At 50.6% G+C, this 21,917-nt stretch overlaps 11 protein-coding genes across 11 annotated transcripts; 3 read left to right on the top strand and 8 right to left on the bottom strand.

Moving 5' to 3' along the window:
* Positions 1-377: 377 nt before the first annotated feature.
* On the top strand, positions 378-2,264 carry IAQ61_003456 (uncharacterized protein; the record flags this gene model as incomplete). The annotated part of the gene is made up of 1 exon (XM_003845075.1): positions 378-2,264. One exon carries the CDS (start codon positions 378-380, stop codon positions 2,262-2,264), a length of 1,887 nt encoding a protein of 628 aa, XP_003845123.1.
* Positions 2,265-2,991: 727 nt separating this feature from the next.
* Positions 2,992-4,992, bottom strand: IAQ61_003455 (uncharacterized protein; the record flags this gene model as incomplete). Its single annotated transcript, XM_003845074.2, has 2 exons — positions 2,992-4,622; positions 4,848-4,992. 2 exons carry the CDS (start codon positions 4,990-4,992, stop codon positions 2,992-2,994), a joined length of 1,776 nt encoding a protein of 591 aa, XP_003845122.2.
* A 670-nt stretch (positions 4,993-5,662) lies between these two features.
* On the bottom strand, positions 5,663-5,908 carry IAQ61_003454 (uncharacterized protein; the record flags this gene model as incomplete). Its single annotated transcript, XM_003845071.1, has 1 exon — positions 5,663-5,908. One exon carries the CDS (start codon positions 5,906-5,908, stop codon positions 5,663-5,665), a length of 246 nt encoding a protein of 81 aa, XP_003845119.1.
* Positions 5,909-6,230: 322 nt separating this feature from the next.
* Positions 6,231-7,442, bottom strand: IAQ61_003453 (uncharacterized protein; the record flags this gene model as incomplete). Its single annotated transcript, XM_003845070.2, has 1 exon — positions 6,231-7,442. The coding sequence occupies one exon, from the start codon at positions 7,440-7,442 to the stop codon at positions 6,231-6,233; it is 1,212 nt and encodes a 403-aa protein (XP_003845118.2).
* An 896-nt stretch (positions 7,443-8,338) lies between these two features.
* Positions 8,339-8,647, bottom strand: IAQ61_003452 (uncharacterized protein; the record flags this gene model as incomplete). Its single annotated transcript, XM_003845069.1, has 1 exon — positions 8,339-8,647. One exon carries the CDS (start codon positions 8,645-8,647, stop codon positions 8,339-8,341), a length of 309 nt encoding a protein of 102 aa, XP_003845117.1.
* Positions 8,648-8,816: 169 nt separating this feature from the next.
* IAQ61_003451 (uncharacterized protein) lies at positions 8,817-9,696 on the top strand. Its single transcript, XM_066095974.1, has 3 exons — positions 8,817-9,283; positions 9,343-9,501; positions 9,568-9,696. Exons 1-3 carry the CDS (start codon positions 9,160-9,162, stop codon positions 9,651-9,653), a joined length of 369 nt encoding a protein of 122 aa, XP_065954219.1. The 5' UTR covers positions 8,817-9,159; the 3' UTR covers positions 9,654-9,696.
* A 562-nt stretch (positions 9,697-10,258) lies between these two features.
* Positions 10,259-10,462, bottom strand: IAQ61_003450 (uncharacterized protein; the record flags this gene model as incomplete). Its single annotated transcript, XM_003845067.1, has 1 exon — positions 10,259-10,462. The coding sequence occupies one exon, from the start codon at positions 10,460-10,462 to the stop codon at positions 10,259-10,261; it is 204 nt and encodes a 67-aa protein (XP_003845115.1).
* Positions 10,463-11,408: 946 nt separating this feature from the next.
* IAQ61_003449 (uncharacterized protein) lies at positions 11,409-13,529 on the bottom strand. The gene is made up of 2 exons (XM_003845066.2): positions 13,320-13,529; positions 11,409-13,239 (listed from the first exon to the last, which is right to left on the bottom strand). The coding sequence occupies exons 1-2, from the start codon at positions 13,407-13,409 to the stop codon at positions 11,830-11,832; spliced, it is 1,500 nt and encodes a 499-aa protein (XP_003845114.2). The 5' UTR covers positions 13,410-13,529; the 3' UTR covers positions 11,409-11,829.
* A 141-nt stretch (positions 13,530-13,670) lies between these two features.
* Positions 13,671-14,971, top strand: FAL1 (RNA helicase; the record flags this gene model as incomplete). Its single annotated transcript, XM_066095973.1, has 3 exons — positions 13,671-13,956; positions 14,009-14,863; positions 14,913-14,971. The coding sequence occupies 3 exons, from the start codon at positions 13,671-13,673 to the stop codon at positions 14,969-14,971; spliced, it is 1,200 nt and encodes a 399-aa protein (XP_065954218.1).
* A 576-nt stretch (positions 14,972-15,547) lies between these two features.
* Positions 15,548-16,300, bottom strand: IAQ61_003447 (uncharacterized protein; the record flags this gene model as incomplete). The annotated part of the gene is made up of 2 exons (XM_003845062.2): positions 15,548-16,020; positions 16,081-16,300. 2 exons carry the CDS (start codon positions 16,298-16,300, stop codon positions 15,548-15,550), a joined length of 693 nt encoding a protein of 230 aa, XP_003845110.2.
* A 567-nt stretch (positions 16,301-16,867) lies between these two features.
* On the bottom strand, positions 16,868-21,564 carry IAQ61_003446 (uncharacterized protein). The gene is made up of 3 exons (XM_003845060.2): positions 20,897-21,564; positions 17,324-20,817; positions 16,868-17,266 (listed from the first exon to the last, which is right to left on the bottom strand). Exons 1-3 carry the CDS (start codon positions 20,936-20,938, stop codon positions 17,197-17,199), a joined length of 3,606 nt encoding a protein of 1,201 aa, XP_003845108.2. The 5' UTR covers positions 20,939-21,564; the 3' UTR covers positions 16,868-17,196.
* Positions 21,565-21,917: the final 353 nt, after the last annotated feature.

The raw sequence follows: 21,917 nt of genomic DNA, 5'->3' as shown, positions 1-21,917 counted from the left end.
AAATCAGGGTTGTTATCTTACAGCCTGGACAGTATAAGGATGAAATTGTGATTTCGTTCTTTGTGAACACACTCACGACCAATGGAGTGGCGAACAAAGAGGTGATATAGCAGTCAACCAAATCGTCAAAAGCAGATGGCTCATGCGCAGTGAGATTGACCAGAGAGCACCGCTCAAGTACGAAACCCTATCCCATGCCTGGGGAAGCAATAAGAAAGAATGGTCTGTCCTTGTGAAGAACCTTGGACAGCATCGTGGCAGACTCGCCATTACACAAAATCTGGATGTTGCGCTTAGACACCTTCGATTACGGTCACAGACTCGTTCCATTTGGATAGACGCTATATATCAAGCAATCGGAAGATGTACAAAAAGGCATGCAGGTGGCTATGATCCAGAAGATATTTTCGCGCGCAAGTTGTGTGATTATGTGGCTTGGGCCCGAAGAGGACCAGAGCAGCGAAGCTCTTGCAATGATGCAAAACTGGGCCGATCAGATTAGAGTAGACAGGGATAATTTTCTCAACGATCCCCGTGAGATAATTTATGGTCGATATCGGGCAGAAAAAAGGAGCATGATGAAATATAAGAAAGAGGAGCTCGAATCAATGACCTCGTTGCTACGGAGACCGTATTTTGAGCGGCTATGGGTTCGACAAGAAGTAGGCCTCGCTTCTTCCGCATTGCTTCGATGTGGCCGTAAAGAGATCGAATGGCAAGATACCCAGGAGGTGGTCTTTTGTCTTATGGATCAAGGATTTGATCATTCCCCTGCTCCAAAGATCGCCGGTCCCATGCTTGAACTTGGCATAGACAGAGCTTTTGAACTGTGCCTGACCCGGCTAAGTAAAATCCGACTTACGACCTTGAGATACCGTACGCAACATGCGTTGTGCTCTGATAAGCGGGACTATCTTTTTGCGATTTTGGATCTGCTATGTCAAAAGGATCAGTCACTAGGTATCACACCACATTACACATGCACAGCAGAAGATTTGTTCACCGACACAACGAAAAGGTACATCGACCAGAACAGTAGCCTAGATTTGCTCCTCACTTGCGAACTTTCCTCCAAGTCACTTGAGATTCCCACTTGGGTCCCAGACTGGTCCAGTCCTATCACATTAGGAACATCTTTTCAGGAAGACTGGAGTGTATGCGGCTGGATATCTGCACAAGCGACTTTTTTGGCAAAAGACCAACTCCTCGTCAAAGGAATTGTGTCCTCACAAGTGGAATGTGTCATCGACACCCCTCCTTTGGTTGGCAATATGACTAATCCATTAGAAATGTTGCGGGAGTTGCAATCGATGACTCAGCTGGAGCATGATCAGAGTTGGGAGAATCCAAGATTTCTCCGTCAATGGATCGGCCTTTTGTTCGAGGGTTGGCATACAGAAGATTTCCAAAGTCCACAAGAAACTTTTTCAACCTACAGCAGACATGGAGAGCTACTGAGCCTCATATTATCCTCTGATGAAACATCTACAGAGTTGCAGAAACGAATGAGCTGGAATATTTCTCCCGCTCTCAATCGAATCAAATCGGTACTGATGGATCGCTGCTTTGTTCAAATGTGGGACAAGAGATTCGGTCTTGCACCAGCAGGCACCCAAGCTGATGATATTGCTGCCGTACTTCTAGGATGTCGGGCCCCAATTATCATCCGTCCTTTGTCGCAATCAGAAGCATACCAGACGTGTAAAGTCATTGGACACTGTAGGATGCCAGGAATAATGCGTGGAGACACGATATATCGCAATAGGCTGCCCAAACACTGCCACTTCGTCTGGAGAGAAAGTTGGAAGAATGATGAATTGATCGATGACTCCAGGTGCGCTCTGTACAACCCAGAAACGGGAGAGTATAAAACAAACCCAGCCGAAATCCTCGAAGAAGTGGGAATCAAAGTCGAAAGTTACCAGAGGGATCCTCACAAGCTTATCGTCCTTCCGGAGACATTACGAGCCGCTGGGATTCCACTAAAGGACTTTGTCATTGTTTACTACTTGCATGAAACAATCATATCTCCCCCAAAACTTCAACACACAAAGAGTAACAGCCAAACATCCACACAGCTACGTGGCCTCTGGCCCCTGCAAAGCCTAGGAATGAAACAAACATCCACATACTATAGACATGATCCTCCAGGCAACGATATCACCAATCCATCCTCCGCCATCCCTCCCCCCCTGCCAGGCGACCAACCATATACCAAAGTCTCTCTCAGCATCCACGCCTCAGCCAAACGACTCAGAGGATGATCCCCATTATCAAGGTCCCTCAACTAGAGTAGCACAACTACCTTGCCAGACAGCTACTATCATGCACAATCCATGTATGTCGAATAGTACGTTGATGGATCAGACCAGGCAATGCTCCACCCAAGCGACCCCCTAGTTTATCGTCATTCTCGTTGGAAATCTTATCAGATCATCAGCCAAGATCCGACATCGCACCGACCCACCGCCACTCGCAATTTGCCCCTCACTCCGAAGCATTTCCCCCCAACATATGCCCCACGCCAGTGTAGAACCCTCGCGCGCGTTTTGTGATTGGTTAGATTAGTTTGGACAGTGGGGAAAGGGATGAGAGGGGGGAACAGGGGGCGGGAAGTCTTACAAAGGGTGGTGGGGTATGGAGGTGAGACGATGGTCGGTTGCCTGTGTCGGTCATGCCCAATGTGGAGTATTTTTCAGCTGCATCTGCAGTCCTTTTTTTTTTGAGGGGATATGGGAGGATGGACACATATCATAAGAATCTCAATCTCTGATTAAAAGCTTTTGATATCATATAGATGGCTTGTTTGGACGTTTTTGGGCACATAGACTATACCTAACCAACGCCCTGACCGTGGAATCATAAACCATGCAGGGAAAAAAAGATGCTGCTGTATATACATGAAGGTGCAAGAATCAACGCCAACAGAACATGGGCGGAATGTGACATGTCTAACGGGTATCAAAGTGAATGAAAGGATGCGAAGCGTGACTACTTCGCCACGTTGAACTGAGACACTGCACCGAGTCCACCCTCATCACTGGCATTGGCCATGGGCGAATCCCCAGCTCTTCTTCGCTCTTCAGCAAGCCGTACAAGCGTTGCGTGGCTGCCATCTGAGGGACGTGGCTTGATGGGGTGCCTGGCGTGTTGCAGTGTGGTCAGGATGCTACTAGCATCTAGCTCCATTGCACTATACATCCCAGGCTCCATAGTGAAAATTTCTCGTCGACCTTCTCGTGGGAGAGATGTGTGAGGTATAGGCTTGAGGTGCCTCCAATCCATATGATCGTCATCGACCGGTACACGGCCGTCAAGCAGCTTAAAGGCATCACTGCACCCAATCGATCTCTCACCAACAGCCGGAGAGGAGCAAGGCTTGTTAAGGTCGATTTGGGTTTCCACTTTGGGCTCCATAGCGGGGAGCGCAACACTTCTGCTAGAGTCCCGGCGCAAGAGGGGACGAGGTACGCTTGTACTTGAGCCACGGCGAGAACTGGAAGAGTTGTTACTTTGGTTCGAATTTCGCCGCGAGAGAGGTGGTGTCGCTTCGCTCCGTAGCTGAGCGATTCTTTGGCACCAAGCTCGCTGCTTAGGGTTCCGTTGACAGTCTTCGCAGCTTCCAGGCCCGCCCATGACCGGGGCAAGCTTTACATCCTCCATGATCTCAACTGGGGCCATACCATCAGGGCCATCAGGACGAATGGATGCGTCCTTGCAAAGACAAAGCTCTGGATGACCCTCACACCAACCGCAATCCTGGTTCTTGGAAGGATCATCATTCAAGGATAACATCGCATCGGACTGTTGCGGAGCGCGGTTCGTTACTCGGGCAAATTTGGCGGTGAAGTCAATCTCTTGTTCCTCGAAACCCCCAGTTTCATTGACTGGATTGCTATCAGACCGCTCGATGCCAGTCATGGGGGTTGTACCATCACGTGGAGGTAGTGGTACAGCCTCCATGGGAGTCAGTAGTTGGGTTTGGAACGACATGTCGTTAGCAATCTCTTTGATGCATGCACAGTCATCAGGATTGCATCCGTTGCATCCCAGCAAGTCGGTGGTCTTTGGCGTGCCATAGTCCTGGGGACTAGTAATGGACCCTCGTGGGGAGTCGTGACGGGCATCATCGAGAGGGCTCATGTAGAGCATTTGCTGTCCGTTGAGGAGATTGGGCGCTTCTTGTTGCACGGTCCCAGGAGCGAGAGACTCTTTCAGGCGATGGAAGTGCTCCTTCCAATAGTCTCGCTCTCGCGCGATATTGGCGTTGAGATCTCGAAGCTCGCGCAGCTCGTTCTGGAGCCGATCATTCTCGGCGATCTGTTCATTGAGCGCATTCCTGTGTGCTTGTTCGACTTGCTCGACTTGCTCGGTCAGCTCTTGCACCTTTGCAGCTTTACGAGCTCGGAAAGCGCGCTGCGATTCGCGATTCTGTGCCTTCCGTTTCGAGGCAGGCTCATCGGTGGCGGGCTTGCGCCCTGGCTTTGGTCGAGGTGGAATGGTGTAGAGCTTGCCAGTAGGCCCCCCGCCACCTACCGAGGGGCCACTTTCATACTGAGGCGATGACACCTTGGTAACCGGACCTCGAGGGGAGACGTCGGTCGACTGCTGTGGAACGAGGACTGATTATACATGTCAGTCAGCGGCGCAGGCTTGGCGTGGAGGAGTATAGGTGGGGTGATGGCCATCGCGAGCTGGAGCCATGTCTGAGGGGAAGAGAAGCAAGACTGGCGGAAAAACAAGCAAGCTGACACTCCAAGCAATGATATACAGCTCTTCTAGGCATAACCGCAGCGAACCGAGGGTTACCGTCCATGCAGGCAGAAAACAAGAGTGGCACAACTCACCTCGTGCGTTGGAGGGACGCCTTACCGAGTGTGCAGACGAGTCCTGCGGCGTTGAAGTTGGCAAGGGTGAATTGACGGGAGAGTCACAACTATTGGCATCTGAAGGTGAGGGGGTAAGACCAGCGTAGCCACCATTGTCCGACATTGTTGTAGCAGCTGGATGCGTGGAAAACGAATAGGGCGAGGTGGGCGTTATCAGATGGAGATCCTGGTTATCAGATCAAAACCCATCAGCCGACGCGCTATCCCGAACCCGGCCGAACTCGGAGCGGAGCGGATTAACGTACCGTGAGTGAAAGCCACCGCCGCCAGAGGCACAGATGCTTTGACCACAGTCAAGTTCGGTGGGGGCTCCCCTAAGTACATGCATCATCCAATATATATATATATATATATATATGTTTACAAGGCCGCAGGCTATGCAGGCGTGGACGTCACGGTGTGTGTCATTCAGTCAAAGGAAGTATACCGGTACGGTACCTAGGATATCCAGCATCACATGAGCGCATCAGTCCACACCTTTCCAAGGACGCCGTCGAGCTGCCGGTGCTTTCATATGCTTACCCACCTGAAACGGCAGATGGAAACACATGCAAAACTGGCGCAAAAAGAAACCCTTCCGCAACTCTCTGTGTAGCTTCTTTGGAACAAGACGCAATGGCAAAACCCGACAAGTCAGACTGCATTCCAAACTACCTAGGTACATGAACTCATCGAATAGACCTCTCGGTGCTCCCTTGATGGCATGCTGCTCATTTCAACGTGAGAACATCCAGCTCGCTCAAAACAAGGTATCCCCCCCTCCTCCCCTCACACTAGCTCCCTACCTTGCGCACCACAACCTCGTTCCCACCGTCCATTGCGCCGTATGGCCCCGCTCTCACCGCCACGTGCACATTCACCCCCCAATGCTTGGAGTTCTCAGCAGCAACAATAGCAGCTTCTTCTTCGAGGGCTTTCGCAACCACGCCGATTTTGCTCCCGACGGTGGAAAGTTCGGCACTGAGTTTGGCGAGTTCGCCGGCGAGCCTTAGGAGATTGCCTGGGGTTTCCGATGTCATTGCTGCGAGCTCGATCCAACGACTTGGACTTTAGAGGGCTCAAGCTGGGTGGTTTTCAGGCTCCTCTTCCTGGTATGGCTTTATGATTGATACGAAAAAGCAAGAGGTTCAAGAATGCAGTTAGTGGTGGTATGCTGCAAAATCGAGGAGACAGAGTTGCGGATCCTTCGTTTAAAGGTAAATCTACAGCGCGAAATATGGAAGTGCGTATTGTTTGCATTGCCAGATCACTCGACGAACCAAGGTCAGTCATTGCATGTCTTCACGCAATGAATGATGGACAACAAATCACTTGATTTCGAACGCTCCATTGTACCCTGGTCTAAGCTCTCGAGTCACCCTGCAACTTCTGTAGTCCATCCAAAACCTGATCCTTCGTCCAGTCATTCTCAAGGCTCTTTATTAACAAGTCTTGCTCGCTTGAAGGCGCCATGCCTGCAGTTTCAGGTACCCTTCGGTCAAGATTAGTTGGAAATGGATATCCTTCTGCTACGTGGCCCACAAAAGCCCTGACTTCTTCGCTCAGCCCTTCTCGATGGTGCAAATCAGCCAAACTGTTCCATGTCGCTTCAATGAGCGGAATTGTGTCGATCGTTTCCATCGGCTTGCCAAACGCCGAGCTTATTTGCAGCAGATTAGCAGAACGCATTACATCCTTCGAGTCGTTCTGACCGGCAGCATGAAACAAAGCTGGATTGAAGAATAGTCCATCACCTTTCTCTAGCGGAATTGAGACGTATTTTTTCAGAAAGTAGTCCTGGTGTTCTGGGATACGATAGGCCATATACCCCTCCTCGAACTTTTGGCTAAACGGTAGCAGCCGCGTTGGCCCACTCTCAACAGGCATATCTGAGTGCGCAACTGCGCCCTGTAGCGTCAAGAACTGACTCGCGATGTGTATTGCTTTAGGAAATCTCGCACATGCCCCATTGCCCTGGAACCCGATATGGTAATCTCGATGCGAGATTTGCGCTTTTGCCCCAGGTTTCACAACATTGACCTGTGCCGTAAGTCTGTATTGCGGACCTAGCCACGCAGCGCATATCAACGGTAACCATGGGTTTGAATAGTACTTCAAGAAAGACTCCGAATCCTGCATGCAGTGTTTGGAGAACGAGTTCCAGATGCGGTCGTTTGCGCCGGAGCCAGCAAAATGGTCGCCGCGTTGTCCGGAAATTTCCTTCTCTTTAGCGATGATGGATGCAAACACAGTGCTCACTTTTTCAATGAGAGAGATGTCTTTGAATAAATATTTGGTTACAAAGACACCTGGGCCCGAGAGGAGGATGTGATACCATTCATCTTGAAGAGCCGAGCGTTGGCCAGGTGTGAGTGAGGAGAATTCAGGGAGTTCGTAGATTGGAACACTCGAAGTGATTCTAGTGGAGAGTGGGTAGTGAATTGCTTTTGTCTCGCTGATCAGCCTGTCGAAATCGTCTAGTGAAGGTGGGTTTGATGCTGAGAATAGGCGAGAGGGAATTTCGTGATTTCTGTAATCGCTCTCTTCGAACGAGCCAATCCCTGAGGGCGCCATAGGTTTATCTCAAGAAAATGTTGTTCCTGGGAAATGGGCATAGAGATTATGCCACTTTGTTGGCCCCTATGGGTTGACGTTATCCTGCTCTGGTCGAAACTGTCTCATTGGATCCAAAGAGCGGGGCTCGCCTACCATACCAGTAGGTACCGTACTTGCGTTAACTAAAATACACCATACGTCGGCAGTATAACAGGTACATCGTCACTATCCTTTTCATAATCATATTTTACGGTCTCATCATGCGATTAATGCGGCCTACTCTACCACACCAGCTGAATAGCATGTTGAGTTTTGAGCGCATCATCCTTAATCTAACAGTCGGTATCATGAATCACGATGACAGTAACATGCGCCTCCCTCTTTTCCACCTGGTCGATTGTGTATGGCTAAGAGTCGCAAGTGGGAGAATCTACGGAGCAATGAGTGGAAGATTTTGCTTCTATTGACAATTTCTATACAATCATCCAGAGCTTATTTACATGTTCTAGAATCAGAACCAGCCTCCACGCATTCTGAAAGCGATACAATGTTTATAAAACGGACTTGGCAGAAGAAGAAGCATGAACAGAACAGGATGCAGTAGCCAAAACGGCAACAGAAGAGGAGACAGAAGCAGAAACAGAGGAAGAGACAGAAGATGAGATAGAAGCCGCGACAGAAGCCACGACAGAGGCGGGAACAGTGTAAGTGACGTCAGCCGTAGCAGGAGGCAGTGAATAAGAAGCCTCGGTATATAGAGTCGCTGGCGGTCCAAGTGGTCCAAGGATGTTAGGGTCGGCGCACTTGGGCAGCCTATATCGATGGCCACATTTGCCTGCAACCAAGAATCAGTAGCCAACCTACAATGCGATGGGCAGGCAGCAAAAGGCACTTACGAGCATCACACCCATCATTCAAGCAACGTTCGCAAATTGCGTCGGTTCCATTGAGTCTGTCGTAGGCCCGGCAGGCACGTATGCAGACTGCGCAATTCTCGCTGGGGGCTTCCTTGATGTGAGTCTCGCATTGCTCTGCGAAGTCTTCTTGGCCTGTTTGATAAAGGGATTAGATGGGTCGTAATAGATTTGGTTTGATGGTGGTGCTGACGAACCTTGGGCTGCCCACTTGCATACCAGCATGCCACGGCCTCCTTGGCCGTGGTTGCGGTCTTTGGCAAGGGTAGTAGCGGCGAGAAAGGCAACGATGATGGTGAAGTATTGCATCTTGGAGTTTCTTTTCCTTGTAATAGTTAGAATCATATGTAGCAAGGGACAAGGCAAAGAGGCTTATGTACTTGGAGTTTGGTGTTCTGTTGCGTAGTTGTATAGCGTAGTTGGGCTGGAATATGAGATATCGTTATGTATGTGATAGCAAGAGAAGGAAAAGGGGGTACCGTTATATACACTTGAAAATACAAAGACATTATATTAAGTTGGAACAGGAACAGTGAGGAAGGCGCTAACGAAATGCTCTGAATATATTTGTTCGGGCAACATGCATGAACTGCAGGATCATCCGAATCTCTTACTCACATGATGTCCTTAATGACTAGCAGCATGCACTGCTAACATATTCTGGCATCATGTGACCTGAAAGCAGGTGATGTGTTCTATCGGTAACCATTTTTATGGAAGATCAGTCTACGTAGCCATACTCATGTATAAAACCTCGTGCCCTACCCACCTCTTTCCGTGTCAAATCACCTCCCTCCACCCACCAAAGTATATCCTCTACAATGCAACTCACCATCAGGTTCCTCGTCCTCGCCATCCTCTCGGGCAGCGCAACGGCAAAGCACCGCCTAGGTACATACGGCTTGACCAATGGTGGCATCAACATCTGCAAAGAAGCAGGCCAACGTAAGATAAATCCTTTTTCTTTAAAGAAAACCTCTCTAGAAAGCTGACCTCATGTATAGTTCACAATCCTGGTCGGGCAATAAATTGCTACTTTCGCATGGAGGCGGAACATGCCTGGAATTGCAAGATCTGCATGAACGCTTGTCTTCGTTATGACTTGGGTAATAACGAGAGCATCTGCAATCGTTGTGTGGAAAAGGGCTGTGGTAACGACGTTGGTAGGTGGAATATCTCCTGATAATTTTGTTCTCTGGCATACATTTCATGCTAATGCAATTGTGTAGTCACATGTGGAAGCGTGACCCAACCACAATGTGCCGACCCTGGAGTCGTCTCAACACTTCCTCCTCCATATGATAGGCTGAGGTAGTACCATGGAAAACCAAACGGCCACAGTATCAGTTTAAATATTTAATTTATCGCACTTTTGCAAGAGACACGTTTACACTCTATCACAACACAATATGCATTCACTGTGACTCTGGCACCGGCCGAAAAGATGAGAAATTAGGGGTGATGGAATGGCCAAACTTCAGCAATCCTAACACTCCTGTACTGGATTTTGTTTCAAAGAGAGATCCTTTAGTAGAACATATTCCGTATCATAGAACAGCGTATGGATAGAAATTCAGGCTTGGCTTCATTAAGGAGGAGCGGGCAAGGTCTTGTTTGATGTTAGTGATTGTGAGTACCCTATTTCTCAATTTTTTTGTTACAGTGCTAGAGTATGGGCCGCAAATTATTTTCATTCTCACTATTCTCGAAAGCAAATAGTAAGGCTACCGAGCCTGGATTAACAGAACCCATGTTTTTCACTGCGCCCCCTGCCCCCTCCCTCTCACCCCCCGAATCGTAAGTGCAAACTCCTAAACCACGCCCATATGTCTTAAACTAACAATCCCATCAGTCAGTAATTTTCTCCGTTCCATTGATGAGCCTTGAGTACAAAAGACTTACCATAACATCCACCACCGCTTACTCTTGGATTTTTTCGGCTTCCTCGGGCAGAGTGACATCCTCAGTCAAATCGGTGGGCTGAGGAGCGACAGCAGGGAGGACGAGGGTCGTGGTGTAGAAACCCATCACGTCGCGGGTGATGAGGCTCGTGTACTCATTCTTGGCGAACACGGTGGTGGCACTGAGGCCGAAGAAGAGGAGGGTGACGGAGATGAACTGCATTCTTGGAATGCGTTGAGAGGTGGTGGTGGTGGTGGTGGTGGTTTGGTCTGGGATTTGGGGTTGGACTTGAAATATGGTGGAGGATGCTGGACTGTGATGAGGAGATACAGAACGGGAACAGGGGGAATATTTATAGGGGAATGGGAGGAGAAGTGAGATCTGTTTCAAACCTGTGCTTAGTAGAGATACTGTGAGCGAGAACGATAGCACGAGTGCATGTTTCGATAGATGGGCATAGGGAACAGAGTTACGGTCTCGTTGCTACGGAAATGGAAGACTCTCTCAGAATCTCGGTCTGCGAAATCGAATCGTTCTATTGAATGCAGATCCTGGACGGAATTCACTCCATAACGGCATACTCCATTCATCTAGGTGCAGAGAGTCTTGAAAAACAATAGTAGATTCGTCACTGAAGCCCTATGCGTAGTTTCAATTCCCGGCAAACTCCAATCAGTCTTCATTTATCGCGCATCAATGGCATCATGAGCATACCGATCACTGATCGTGGGCATCATTGTGCAGCTACCCATCCGTGGTACGACCAAATAGTCCCTCCTGACTGAACACGACCCATATCAGCACAATTGACTAGATATCACTACATGTTCAAGCCAAAGACCCGATTCCATAGTTTCTGCATCTCAACAGCATACAAACATCAACTCTGTGGCACGCTAGTACAAGTGCGTCAGCATTTCTCTGTGCTACCGCGGTTTTGCTGCATACACCCAAACTCCCAAACACAATGGGTCGATCTCATTCTACCTTTTGGTAGAAGCGTTTTGAGTAGGTGAGTCATGCGCCGAGAAAGTGGCGACTTGTGCAATGCATGGGTTATGTCTCATGAAATGCCCCATCAAGTTCGGACAAGTCGTGGCCTCTCGAGACACAATGTGGCTCAGCATCTACCAAAGATTAACACATACATATATTGTATCAACAAGACGTTAGAAAGAATTGGTGTGATTCCGATTTACTTTGCACACACTCAATTCTGTTTCTACAGACTGATTGAAATCTACTCAGCGATTCTGAGCTCACATGGAATCCCGTCTTTCATACATGACTCTGTACAAGGTGAAACCCATTCAACCCATCAGCACCAGACGCCAACCACATTTTTTAGCCTTGTGCGGCCGAGAATACAACTGCGGAACAAATGCTACAAGCAATGTGATACTGGCAGAGTATAGCAACCCTTCCTGTACTGCTTGGAGTAGACCATGCTGTGTACAGTCCAACCCGCGACCTCAACGAGGCACGACTGGTTGGCGTCTTATGTTATTCTCAATCGAAAAACACACATCGTGTACGATAAGGCAACTGTGGCTGCGCAATAAATATACGGGCGAGCAAAAGGACGCCCCTCAAAGCATACCAGCAGCAGCCAGATCCATGTAAACCTTCTCGGGCATGACATTACCTTCGGAGTCCTCCATTTCCACAACATTTTCTGCCATAGTCTTCTCTTTCTTCTTATCCCTCTGAATTTTCCTCCACAGTGCCTCTGCTTCTTGAATGCTAGTAATCTCTCGGAAGAGCGTGGTGTTCGTAATGCCCAGGCACTTCAAACCGTGAATATGACGAGGCTCGTTGAAATGCTTATCAAACGCTCGCCGACCCATGTAGACGAAATTGCCGCAAATCTCGCAAGGAAACTCGACGCCAAGACCGTGCAACTTGTAGAGCCAGAACGGAATGGGTTTGCCGTCCCATGCTAAAGGAAGTTTAAGTGGATTGTATATCTTTTCCTCGCCATCCGAGTCCCCATCGTCCTCCTTCCCGCCCGTCTCTGGTTTCTCCGAGTAGAGTTGTTCTAGCTCTTGTTGGCGCTCGCGCTCGGTCATGCCCTGCTTCCGCTCGACGTTTGCCTTGGTATCGGCGCGTTCTGTTTGCATGGCTGCTGCGAGCTTCTTTATCCGGAACTCTCGCTCGGCGACGGCGCGCTCTTTGAAACGTTGAATATCTGATGAACCGTTGACCTGCCCGTTGGCACCTTCCTTTGCGCCATCTTGACTCTGTTCTACCGCCTTCTTGTGCTTCTTGCCGGACAAGTGCCCTTCGTATACTGTCTCTTTCGAGAAGCCCTTTTTGCATGCTGAGCACCAAATCCCCTCTCCTTGTGCTCCTCCATCAGCAGGTGCTGCAGATGATGCATCCTTTTCCCAACCTGGGACCTGTTCCTTTTCCCAAAGCTCTTCAAACTCCTTGTCGAAACTATCGAAAAGCTTGTCCAGATTCTCCAGTGGCTTGGTGCGGCGCATGAAGGACTCGAGGTAGTCTTGTAATGCCTTCAAATACTGGAAGTACGCTTCTGACTTCTTCTGGTCGCGACGAATGTTACACTTTGGCGGGCTAAAGGCGTCAAACACATCGAGGTACTGGAGGTATGTGAGGCGACGTGAGTGCTGGTGCACAGGCAGGTTGAGGTACTGTTCGTGCAGTGTGGTCAGGTCGAAGAAGCGGCCGAAGCCCTCCTCACCAGTGAACATGGAATCAATGGTGGCGATTGAGTGCGCATGGTCTTCTGGCGAGCGCCTTTTGTATGCTTTCTCGAGGTTCTCGACGGGCTCGTTGGGGTAGCGCGCGTGGAAACCTTTTATAGATGAAATCTCCTTCATGAACGATTCCATGGGGTCACCGAGTGTGAGTTCCCGTATCTCATCCTCTTTCTTGTGGTCCACATCCTGGTAGATGGTGAGAAGCCGGCTCGATTGGCTCTCTATCTGCTCGAGGAAGCGCGCAATATCGTGGTCACGAGCTAGACGGTCGCGAATCTAATCTGTCAATACAAGGCGATGCGAGAAGACAAGGCATGTTGGTGAAAGGCAATGCGACAAGAAAGGGCAGTACTCACGTGTGGTGGATCTTCAAGGAGGCGCTCAGCAGCTGCGTCCTCGAGACGCTCTAGATCCTCATGCAAGTGGCGCTGATCTTCTAAAAGCATTTCGCTGATCGCCTGCAGTTACTATAAGCGCTCTGTGAAGCAGTAGCGGATCAGTGTAGTATGCGAACCTTTGCGGCGTCGTTGGTGTCGGAAGGTGAGGTCAGCGAGCCGCGCGCCGACATAATTCGATAACACGCTAAAAGGTTTCGCCGACGATCAGCCGCCACTCCGCGACAGCTCCCCAAACTTTCTTGCGACCGCCAACACCAACCATCATTCACCACTTTGTACACCAGAGGTAACCCCACAAACCCAGTCAACATGGCCGACGGAATCGATCGAAATGCGGATGACAAGATGGAGTTTTCCACCTCCAAAGAGGTTACTGTGGCGCCCACATTCGAGGCCATGCACCTGAAAGAGAACCTTTTGCGCGGAATCTACGCCTACGGTTACGAATCGCCCTCTGCTGTACAGTCGCGTGCGATTGTGCAGGTCTGCAAAGGTCGCGACACCATTGCGCAGGCCCAATCCGGAACGGGAAAGACTGCGACCTTCTCCATCTCCATCCTGCAAGTCATCGACACGGCTGTACGCGAGACACAAGGTAGGATATCACCGGTCCCACAAAGAGCAGAGCGACCACTGATCGATTGTAGCACTTGTTCTCTCACCCACCCGTGAACTGGCGACTCAGATTCAGTCTGTCATCATGGGTCTTGGCGACTACATGAACGTGCAATGTCATGCGTGCATCGGAGGCACCAACGTTGGCGAAGACATACGCAAACTCGATTACGGCCAGCATGTTGTCTCTGGCACTCCAGGACGTGTAGCCGACATGATTCGCCGCCGAAACCTCCGCACACGCAACATCAAGATGTTGGTTCTCGACGAGGCTGACGAGCTTCTCAACCGCGGTTTCCGCGAGCAAATCTACGATGTATATCGATACCTGCCACCCGCAACTCAGGTCGTAGTGGTCTCTGCTACTCTCCCATACGATGTCCTCGAGATGACGACCAAGTTCATGACAGATCCTGTGCGCATTCTGGTGAAGCGTGACGAATTGACTCTTGAAGGCTTAAAGCAGTACTTCATCGCCATCGAGAAGGAAGAATGGAAATTCGACACTCTATGCGATCTCTACGACACACTCACCATCACGCAAGCCGTCATCTTCTGCAACACGCGCCGGAAGGTCGACTGGCTGACGGACAAGATGCGCGAGGCAAACTTCACAGTGTCCTCCATGCACGGAGACATGCCCCAACGGGAACGCGACAGTATCATGCAGGACTTTCGTCAGGCCAACTCGCGCGTGCTCATCTCGACGGACGTCTGGGCTCGCGGTATCGATGTCCAACAAGTTTCCCTCGTCATCAACTACGACCTCCCCTCCAACCGTGAGAACTATATCCACAGAATCGGTCGCAGTGGACGGTTTGGACGCAAAGGTGTGGCTATCAACTTTGTGACCCAGGAGGACGTGCGCATCCTTCGTGACATTGAGTGTAAGCAACTCAACCTATTTACTCGACATCCCAGACCTGACAAGCACAGTGTACTACTCCACCCAAATCGACGAGATGCCTATGAACGTTGCCGACCTCCTCGCCTAAGGCCATCCTGTTGGGCAAGGAGAAATCGCGTATAGTAATTGGAGTCTTGGCGCAATGGGGACAGGATGACATGTGAATTGACCATGTTTGGCAAGGCCAGGATCGGCCAAAGAAGACGGGATGGTCGACCCGCTTCAAGAGGACCATGAGCGTGGAGGAAAGGGCACTGTAGCCAGAAATGTAAGACCTACCAATTCCCAATCAGACAGGTCTTCGGTCCTCTAATGCCACTCGCGGGAACAGAAATCAAATTGATGAACCCGAGCCTCATCTTTAACCCGTCTGCACATGTATCTCTTTGATGAAATTGTCGCTGCTACATGAGATAGCCGATGGCGAAATCTCCGCCGTCATTGAGATATCCATGGCGAGCACACTCAATAAAAGTAGAACCGGGCTTTTGAGGATGTATTTCCCGTTGCAAGATGCAATCGATGGATACATGGATTTACAGCTATGCCATCACAGCTCATGGCGCTAAGGTTCGACTTCTCCAGTTAGAAGACTAAAGCCATCAACAAAAGGACTCAAAGTCCCCCATACTCTACACACAGTACGCGCACGCCTGTCCACCCCTCACTGCATATTAGCGCCCTTACCCTCCTTCCTCCCCATCGTTCCTTCCTTTGTAATCTCATCCGGCTTGCCCTCCTCCAACTTCTTGTTCCTCTCCCCCTCCCTCTTGCGCTCAAGCTCCTGGACTTGGTCGGGCGGAGAATCCTCTATCAAATCCGATTCACCGCTCAGGCCGCTCCATTTGGGCAGACCATCTGGTATATCCATGACGCGTTGGCCGTAGAACATGTGGCAGCGGGGCTTGAAGTAGGCCTTGTCTTCGTCCGTCTTCAGGTGCACGAGCGAGGGGAAGAGGAGAATCATGTTGCGGCCCTCGTCCATGATAGGGGAATGGCAGAAGGAACAGCGGACTTTGCAGGGGAGTTTGTGTTCGATGGATTTGGTGGTTGGGTCGTACCATTCTAGGTCATGGTGGCCGTTTGTGAAGTTGATGTCTTCTTTGTGGAAGATGGCGGCCCATTGGAAGGGTGCAGCTGTGCGGAATATTTCGTCAGTAGAGCGCACTGGAATCATCGTTTAATTAATACACATACCGTGCTGCGTCTGACAAGTTGTGCAATGACAGAGTTTACTGTCCAATGGCTCCCTCCGACTCAACTGGTACGACACCTTACCACAATGGCAATTGGCCTCATACTTGACATCGAACTTCTTCATGTCGTCATGCACGCGGTACGGCGCGCGCTTCTTCCATTCGGACAGGCCCTCTGTCTCCTCGCCACGCGATTGATCAATGCGTTGTTCTTTGAACATCTTGAAAGCCGTGCTGCTCAAGGTCTTTGTCTGCTGTCTGGGAAACTGTGCAGCAGCAACGAGAGGAGAACGGGACAGCGGCGCTGTCGAGCAAGCTGAGAACGAAGAAGTGAAAGTGAGACGTGAGAACCGGCGCAGTGCGGTTGAAGATACGGACATGAAGCAGTCCCAATAGGTCAATTCGGAATTATTTCAATCTGCCTTTGACCCAAAGACGTGAGAGTTGGAGCTGATTGTAGAAAAGGGAAGATGGTTGACTTCTTAGGTAGAGAGATTTCTGTTTTTGTTCTATTTTTTGTGCTTTCCAGCCCGCCATCATCATCATCATCATGTGCATTTGGTGACACTGTTTACGCGAATATGACGTCGAGATAATGCTAGCGTGCCTGCTGCGCGGAGCGAGGGCACGTGCAGTCTTTCTCCATTGATCTGTTGTGCGGGGCCGTGCCTTCCCCCGTTGGAAAAAGATGAAGTGCGGGGGAATAAGCGATCCTGAGTCTGAGCTTAATTGAAACGGAGAGATGGAGAGAGAGAAAGAGAGAAAGAGAGAAAGAGAGAAAGAGAGAAAGAGAGAAAGAGAGAAAGAGAGAAAGAGAGAAAGAGAGAAAGAGAGAAAGAGAGAGAGAGAAAGGGAGTAGTCAACACAGGATACTTCACACACTTGCACCACTCGCTATGGGTGGTGATTGACTCCAGTCCCACCGAATGATGAATAAATATTCATTTATATCCACTCGTTCCGTGCAAACCATGCTCGTAGCAAGAGAGCGAACTCATCAAGTCTTCCAAAAAATATACGCCTGCAATGCTTCGCTTTTTGCTCTTTGCCCTCCCACCCCTACTCGTCCTCGCCTTGAGACATTATCCGTCTGCACTATATCAAGACCCAAGCCCGGTCAAGCGCTCTTTAAGAGTTTCTGCGCCTCCTTCATCGTGAGTCCAAAGACATTGATTAGATAGTCGAGTCTGCAAAAGGGCATTCATTAGTCATTCACATCTCCCTCGGAATAGCCCACGACTTACTTGATATCCCCGGCGATCCTCCTCCTGACCGCTTCAAACTCCACCTCGGCCTTGTCACGAGTCTTCTCCTGCCTCCTCGCGTCAATTGTTTTCACCCTGATTCTAAACCTCCCGCTCACTGGCCGATGATCCGACACCTTGACTCCCTCATGTCGTCGGTATTCCACTTGTTTTATGCGTCCTAAACCGCGATAGAGGAGGCGATCGCACCAAGCGGGACTGCGCTGTTTTTCCGACGTGTCGTAGTTATCGGTGCCAACATCGTATTTGTACGTGGGCGCGAAGTTAATTGGCATTTCGGTGAAAGCACGCAGACGGAAGCCCGGATTCCTCTTGCGTGAGAGGAGGAGCTGGTCTCTTTCGAGCAACTTTGCAAGATTTCCCTGCTGCACTGCCGCAATCACGCTATTGCGTGGCATGGCATCGATGCGATAGTTCAAATCCCCATTCAAAATGCAAATCTCATGGTCAAGGATCATACTGCCATCTCCCCCTCCGACAAAGTAGTTCGCACAGTCACTCGGTGACCGATTTTTGGGCAAGGGAGCGCTTTCCATGATAGTGGCAGCGTCGTTGTTGCGGTGTACGGTTTGCGTTTGGCCGGCCGCAAGATGGCAGTTTATGAAGCAGAGGGAGGAGTCGTCGATGAAGAAGCGCACTACGAGGGCGCCTTTGTTACCGACGCGGCCTGAGAAGCCGAGCTTGATCTCAGCCGCGCATACATCGCGGATCTTGTTGCGCTCAGAGGCCTTGACGAAGATGCAGGTGAATAGGCCGACCAGGTTGGCGGTGTGTAGGAGCACATAGTTTTGCCTTGGACTAAGATCATCGAGCACACGGACAAGGTGATCACGCCAGGCGCGGTAGGCGTGGGACATGTGTTCATTTTCAGACGTCTCCTTGTGTTTCTTGCGCTTGAAGATGGACTTTGCAGTAATCTTCTTGTCTTCAAGGTCGACGAGTTCTTGGAAGCCGAAGACGAGGATATCAGGGGGATCTTCTGGTTCCAGAATTTCCCGCAAGAAGTTGCTATCTTGTCCAGAATTTCGCAATGTGGTTGGTTTGGTAGCGCCAGCGTTCCATGTCATGACCCGCGCGGAGAGTTCCCGGAACTCGCAGTATTCCGAGTCGCGTTGTTGCATCAGGTTCTCCAGCCAATCATCCTTCAACATCCCATCCCAAATTCGCAACATGGTATCTGTACCCAACGATGCGACCTGGAACCGATCGAGCTTCCAGATACTCGTCCGATCGGCCAAGATCCCTGCAATTGGCTTGTCGTGTGCCTTCCAGTCCTTCAAGACTTTCCATGGTGTGCAATTCGTGTCGTACACGTATATCATGCCGGTACTATAGCCAGCCCACAGGTAGTCGCCAACGCCGACTAGAGAGCTGATCTTGTATACGCTGACATTGACTATGCCCAGACACTCAAAACCCTTTTTCGCGTAAATCGTAACCTTTCCGTCTGTGTGTCCAAAGTAAATTCGGTCCGGTTGACTGCTGACAATAGCCCCTGAAGTGACTTCCCCAACATTCAATTGTGATGACGGCCCTGGAGTTTGTTGTAAGAAGTGGTTGCTATCCATCGCCCGATTGTACACGCGAATATCCTTGGTATACGCTACCCACAGCTGCGACCCAGAGATTATGCTGAAAGTATGGCCTTTTGGAATGCGGAAAGTATGCGGCGTTTGTTGTAGTGAAGGCGATCCTGTATCATCTGCTGGCCAGATATGAATCACGCCATCTTCGTCGATCGACCACATTTCTGCCGCATATCTGAAAATCTTAACAATGGCAGATCGCGAGTGTGCATTACTCTTAGTATGCACTACGCTCTGTGTGGTAATGTCGACCTCGTGCAATTCACCGGTATTGGTGCCAAGCCATAGTCGCTTGCCCTCGTTTTCTACATCTTTTGCTGGTCGGAAAGCTAGCGCAGTTACTTTGACGGTGTCGCCGTGACTCAGGCTCATGAGCAGACGTCCATTGAGTACATTCCACACGTTAGTCACATATCCAGTCGTACAGATGTAATCGCCACAAATCGCAAACAACTTCGTTTCATACCCGGTTGGAATCCCTGAGGTATTGTCTGGGAAAACTGGCGCTCGTCGATTCGCCTGCGACGAGTCTGGGTAATCAGTCAACGCAGTCGGTGCCTGCTTCTCGTTGGGCGTGTCTTCCTCGTCTGAATCATATGTAAACGGCTGTGATAATTGCGATGCTGGCGCCGGTGAGATTGACGCTGGCCTCCTCATCTCACCCGAATTCCGTGGAGGTGGCGGTTTCGGTGGTTCCAGTTGTTTCGCAGGACTTGTCGAGATTGATCCTGCTGTGGTGTTTGTTCTCCTCGGTGGTGGTATGAATCTCTCATTCGTCTCCGCTGCAAATGCTGACGATCGGAACTGATCAAACGACCTCCTAACAGGAAGATCAGGTGGCGCCGCTCTTTGCAATTGCACGCTCTTCCGCAAATCAAAATTATCCTTTTCTCGCCGCATTGGCAAAACAGGTCTTGCTTCTGGCATATCACTTGGAGACGGTAACGGATCCGGCTTCTTCGACGGTTGGAATCCTTTCAGTCGTGGTTCATTTGGGGGCAGTTTCTCCGCAATCACAGGATGTACTGGAGGAGGAGGGAAATAGCCATCCTTCGCAGCATTGAATTTAGTTCTCGAGAGCCCAGATATTACAGGTGGAGATGTTTCTTCCTTGCCGCTGCCACTACTACTCGGGGGTGTACTGAATGGTGAAACATCTGCGGCATCTGAGGAGGTCTCTGGGGCCAGACTTGCACGAGCTGTTTGGTCTACTGATTGCGACTTGGCCGGTATCTTGGGTTTTCCTGCACGATTAATCGGTGGAGGAGCCATGGAAGCAGAGGGTGCTGAGCGATCGTTCTTCCGCGGATCATTGACAGAGGGAGATTTTGTATGCGAAGGAAAGAACGGTTTGCTATCGAGACCCGGAGGGGCCTCGCGGCTAGGTATCTTGAAGCTTCTTGCGCCATTTGAAGTTGTTGCAAACGCAGCAGGAGACCTTAGAGCTTCATGCGATGCTACTCGTGAGGGTCCAGGCGAGTGTATCTGATGGGCATCCGGGGTCTTCGCTGGCGATTTGGGCGATTGAACGAGTACTTTGGGTGGTGATCTCGTGGGTGACCTAGTGGGTGATGTAGGCGGGGAGAAAGCCACCATGGATGTCGGTCTGGGTTTCGAATTGTTCCATGGCATGCGCACGGTATTCGAGCGCGGGGTGACTGACCCCGTCCCATTGTAGTCAAGCACACTGGGCGAAGTCCTCCCTAGAGATTCGCGCGGTATGTCCAGCGAGATGCGCCCATCGCTCCGCTTACTGTCCTCGGGCGCAAGTCGCTCTGTGCTACCCGGGGAGCGCTGGCGGGGAGTCGCAGAGGCTACAGGCGGTGCAGACCTGTTATTGGTGCTGAGGAGATTCTCGAATTGGGCGCGAAGGGAGGAAACTGGCTTCTGCGTGGTGTGTCAGCACGACTCCCGATACCCCATGTACACTACCCTTGGAAGAGGTACAAGACAACAGGAGACTCACAATGGACGAGCCGTCCATGTTCTGCTCTTCTTTGTTGTCCATAGTGTGGGCTTTCCTCGTCAGCCAGCACCAGGTGGGATGTTATAGCTGCTCATCGACCACCAGGGACTGCTTCCCATTGGGCGCTGATGGTGGTGTTGGGTGCGTCGTATGTCGTGGGCCGATTTTGGGCGATCATGCAATGCGCCGCTGCGAATGGGCAGAGGGAAAGGCGGGGGACGCGAGAGAAGCGAGGGTTTGCGGAAAGATAGACTGTGTGGTGTTGTTGTGGTGGTGGTGGTCCAACGCCCGGCGTGTTTGCTCCCTATGGGCGGGGACGCGTATACTGTGGCTGCTAAGAATGCTCGACGGACAGGGAACAGGCGAGTCGGCGGGGGGACGTGGGCGGTGTTTTCAGCAATGGCCAGCGGATGCAAGCGGGTCTCGTGGTGGCTGACGCGAGCCCGACCAAGGGTGGCAGTGTCAGAGAAGAGGAGGCGGAGGAGGAGGAGGAAAAGAAGGGGGGAAGGGGAAAGAGGAGGAGGCAGAAGTAGCAGTTGTGCGATGTGGGTTGCGCAATGTGGAGTGAATGGATGAATGGATCGATGACTGTCTGTTCGTCTGCGTGTCTGTCTGTCCCGGCGTTGTGTTGGGCGTGAGGATCAGGTGTGTGCTTGACATGATGCTCATTGCTTCCCCCCATCCTTCACAGCTACCTACTATGGAACTTTCCCCATTGGACCCTTTCTTTGCCTGCACAACCAAACTCCAACGTTAAGCTGGCTTAGCTGCAGCCATCAGGCACCGGCGAATGAATGCCCTTCGTCTAAGTACATGCTGTATATAGAGTAGGGAACCTTGAAACGTCAGAGCCTAGGTTACTCTACGCTATCTTACTCTAGTGCCAGACTGCCAGCTTGTACACAAGGTAGATCCTCTCGACTCTGGCATACATCACATACCGGTAGCAGTACACGACATCACACCCTTGCAACACTCCACCTACCTCTCTATACTTGCGCTCGAAACAAACAAACACCAC

Source organism: Plenodomus lingam, assembly GCF_022343315.1.
Source record: "Plenodomus lingam strain CAN1 chromosome Unknown contig_17, whole genome shotgun sequence".
In the NCBI taxonomy this organism is placed as follows: Eukaryota; Fungi; Ascomycota; class Dothideomycetes; order Pleosporales; family Leptosphaeriaceae; genus Plenodomus; species Plenodomus lingam.
Note: the sequence above shows the minus strand (reverse complement) of the source record. Positions and strands in the feature narration are given on the sequence as shown.

What these genes read in the sequence shown, in the direction of transcription:
- IAQ61_003446 (XM_003845060.2), bottom strand. Translation starts at nt 20,938, where the DNA reads ATGGACAACAAAGAAGAGCAGAACATGGACGGCTCGTCCATT. An exon ending in ACATGGACGGCTCGTCCATT is followed by an intron (nt 20,818 to 20,896) that starts GTGAGTCTCCTG and finishes CACACCACGCAG; the next exon opens with AAGCCAGTTTCCTCCCTTCG. An exon ending in AGGATCGCCGGGGATATCAA is followed by an intron (nt 17,267 to 17,323) that starts GTAAGTCGTGGG and finishes GCCCTTTTGCAG; the next exon opens with ACTCGACTATCTAATCAATG.
- IAQ61_003449 (XM_003845066.2), bottom strand. Translation starts at nt 13,409, where the DNA reads ATGCTTTTAGAAGATCAGCGCCACTTGCATGAGGATCTAGAGCGTCTC. An exon ending in TCCTTGAAGATCCACCACAC is followed by an intron (nt 13,240 to 13,319) that starts GTGAGTACTGCC and finishes TTGACAGATTAG; the next exon opens with ATTCGCGACCGTCTAGCTCG.
- IAQ61_003451 (XM_066095974.1), top strand. Translation starts at nt 9,160, where the DNA reads ATGCAACTCACCATCAGGTTCCTCGTCCTCGCCATCCTCTCGGGCAGC. An exon ending in CTGCAAAGAAGCAGGCCAAC is followed by an intron (nt 9,284 to 9,342) that starts GTAAGATAAATC and finishes CCTCATGTATAG; the next exon opens with TTCACAATCCTGGTCGGGCA. An exon ending in GGGCTGTGGTAACGACGTTG is followed by an intron (nt 9,502 to 9,567) that starts GTAGGTGGAATA and finishes GCAATTGTGTAG; the next exon opens with TCACATGTGGAAGCGTGACC.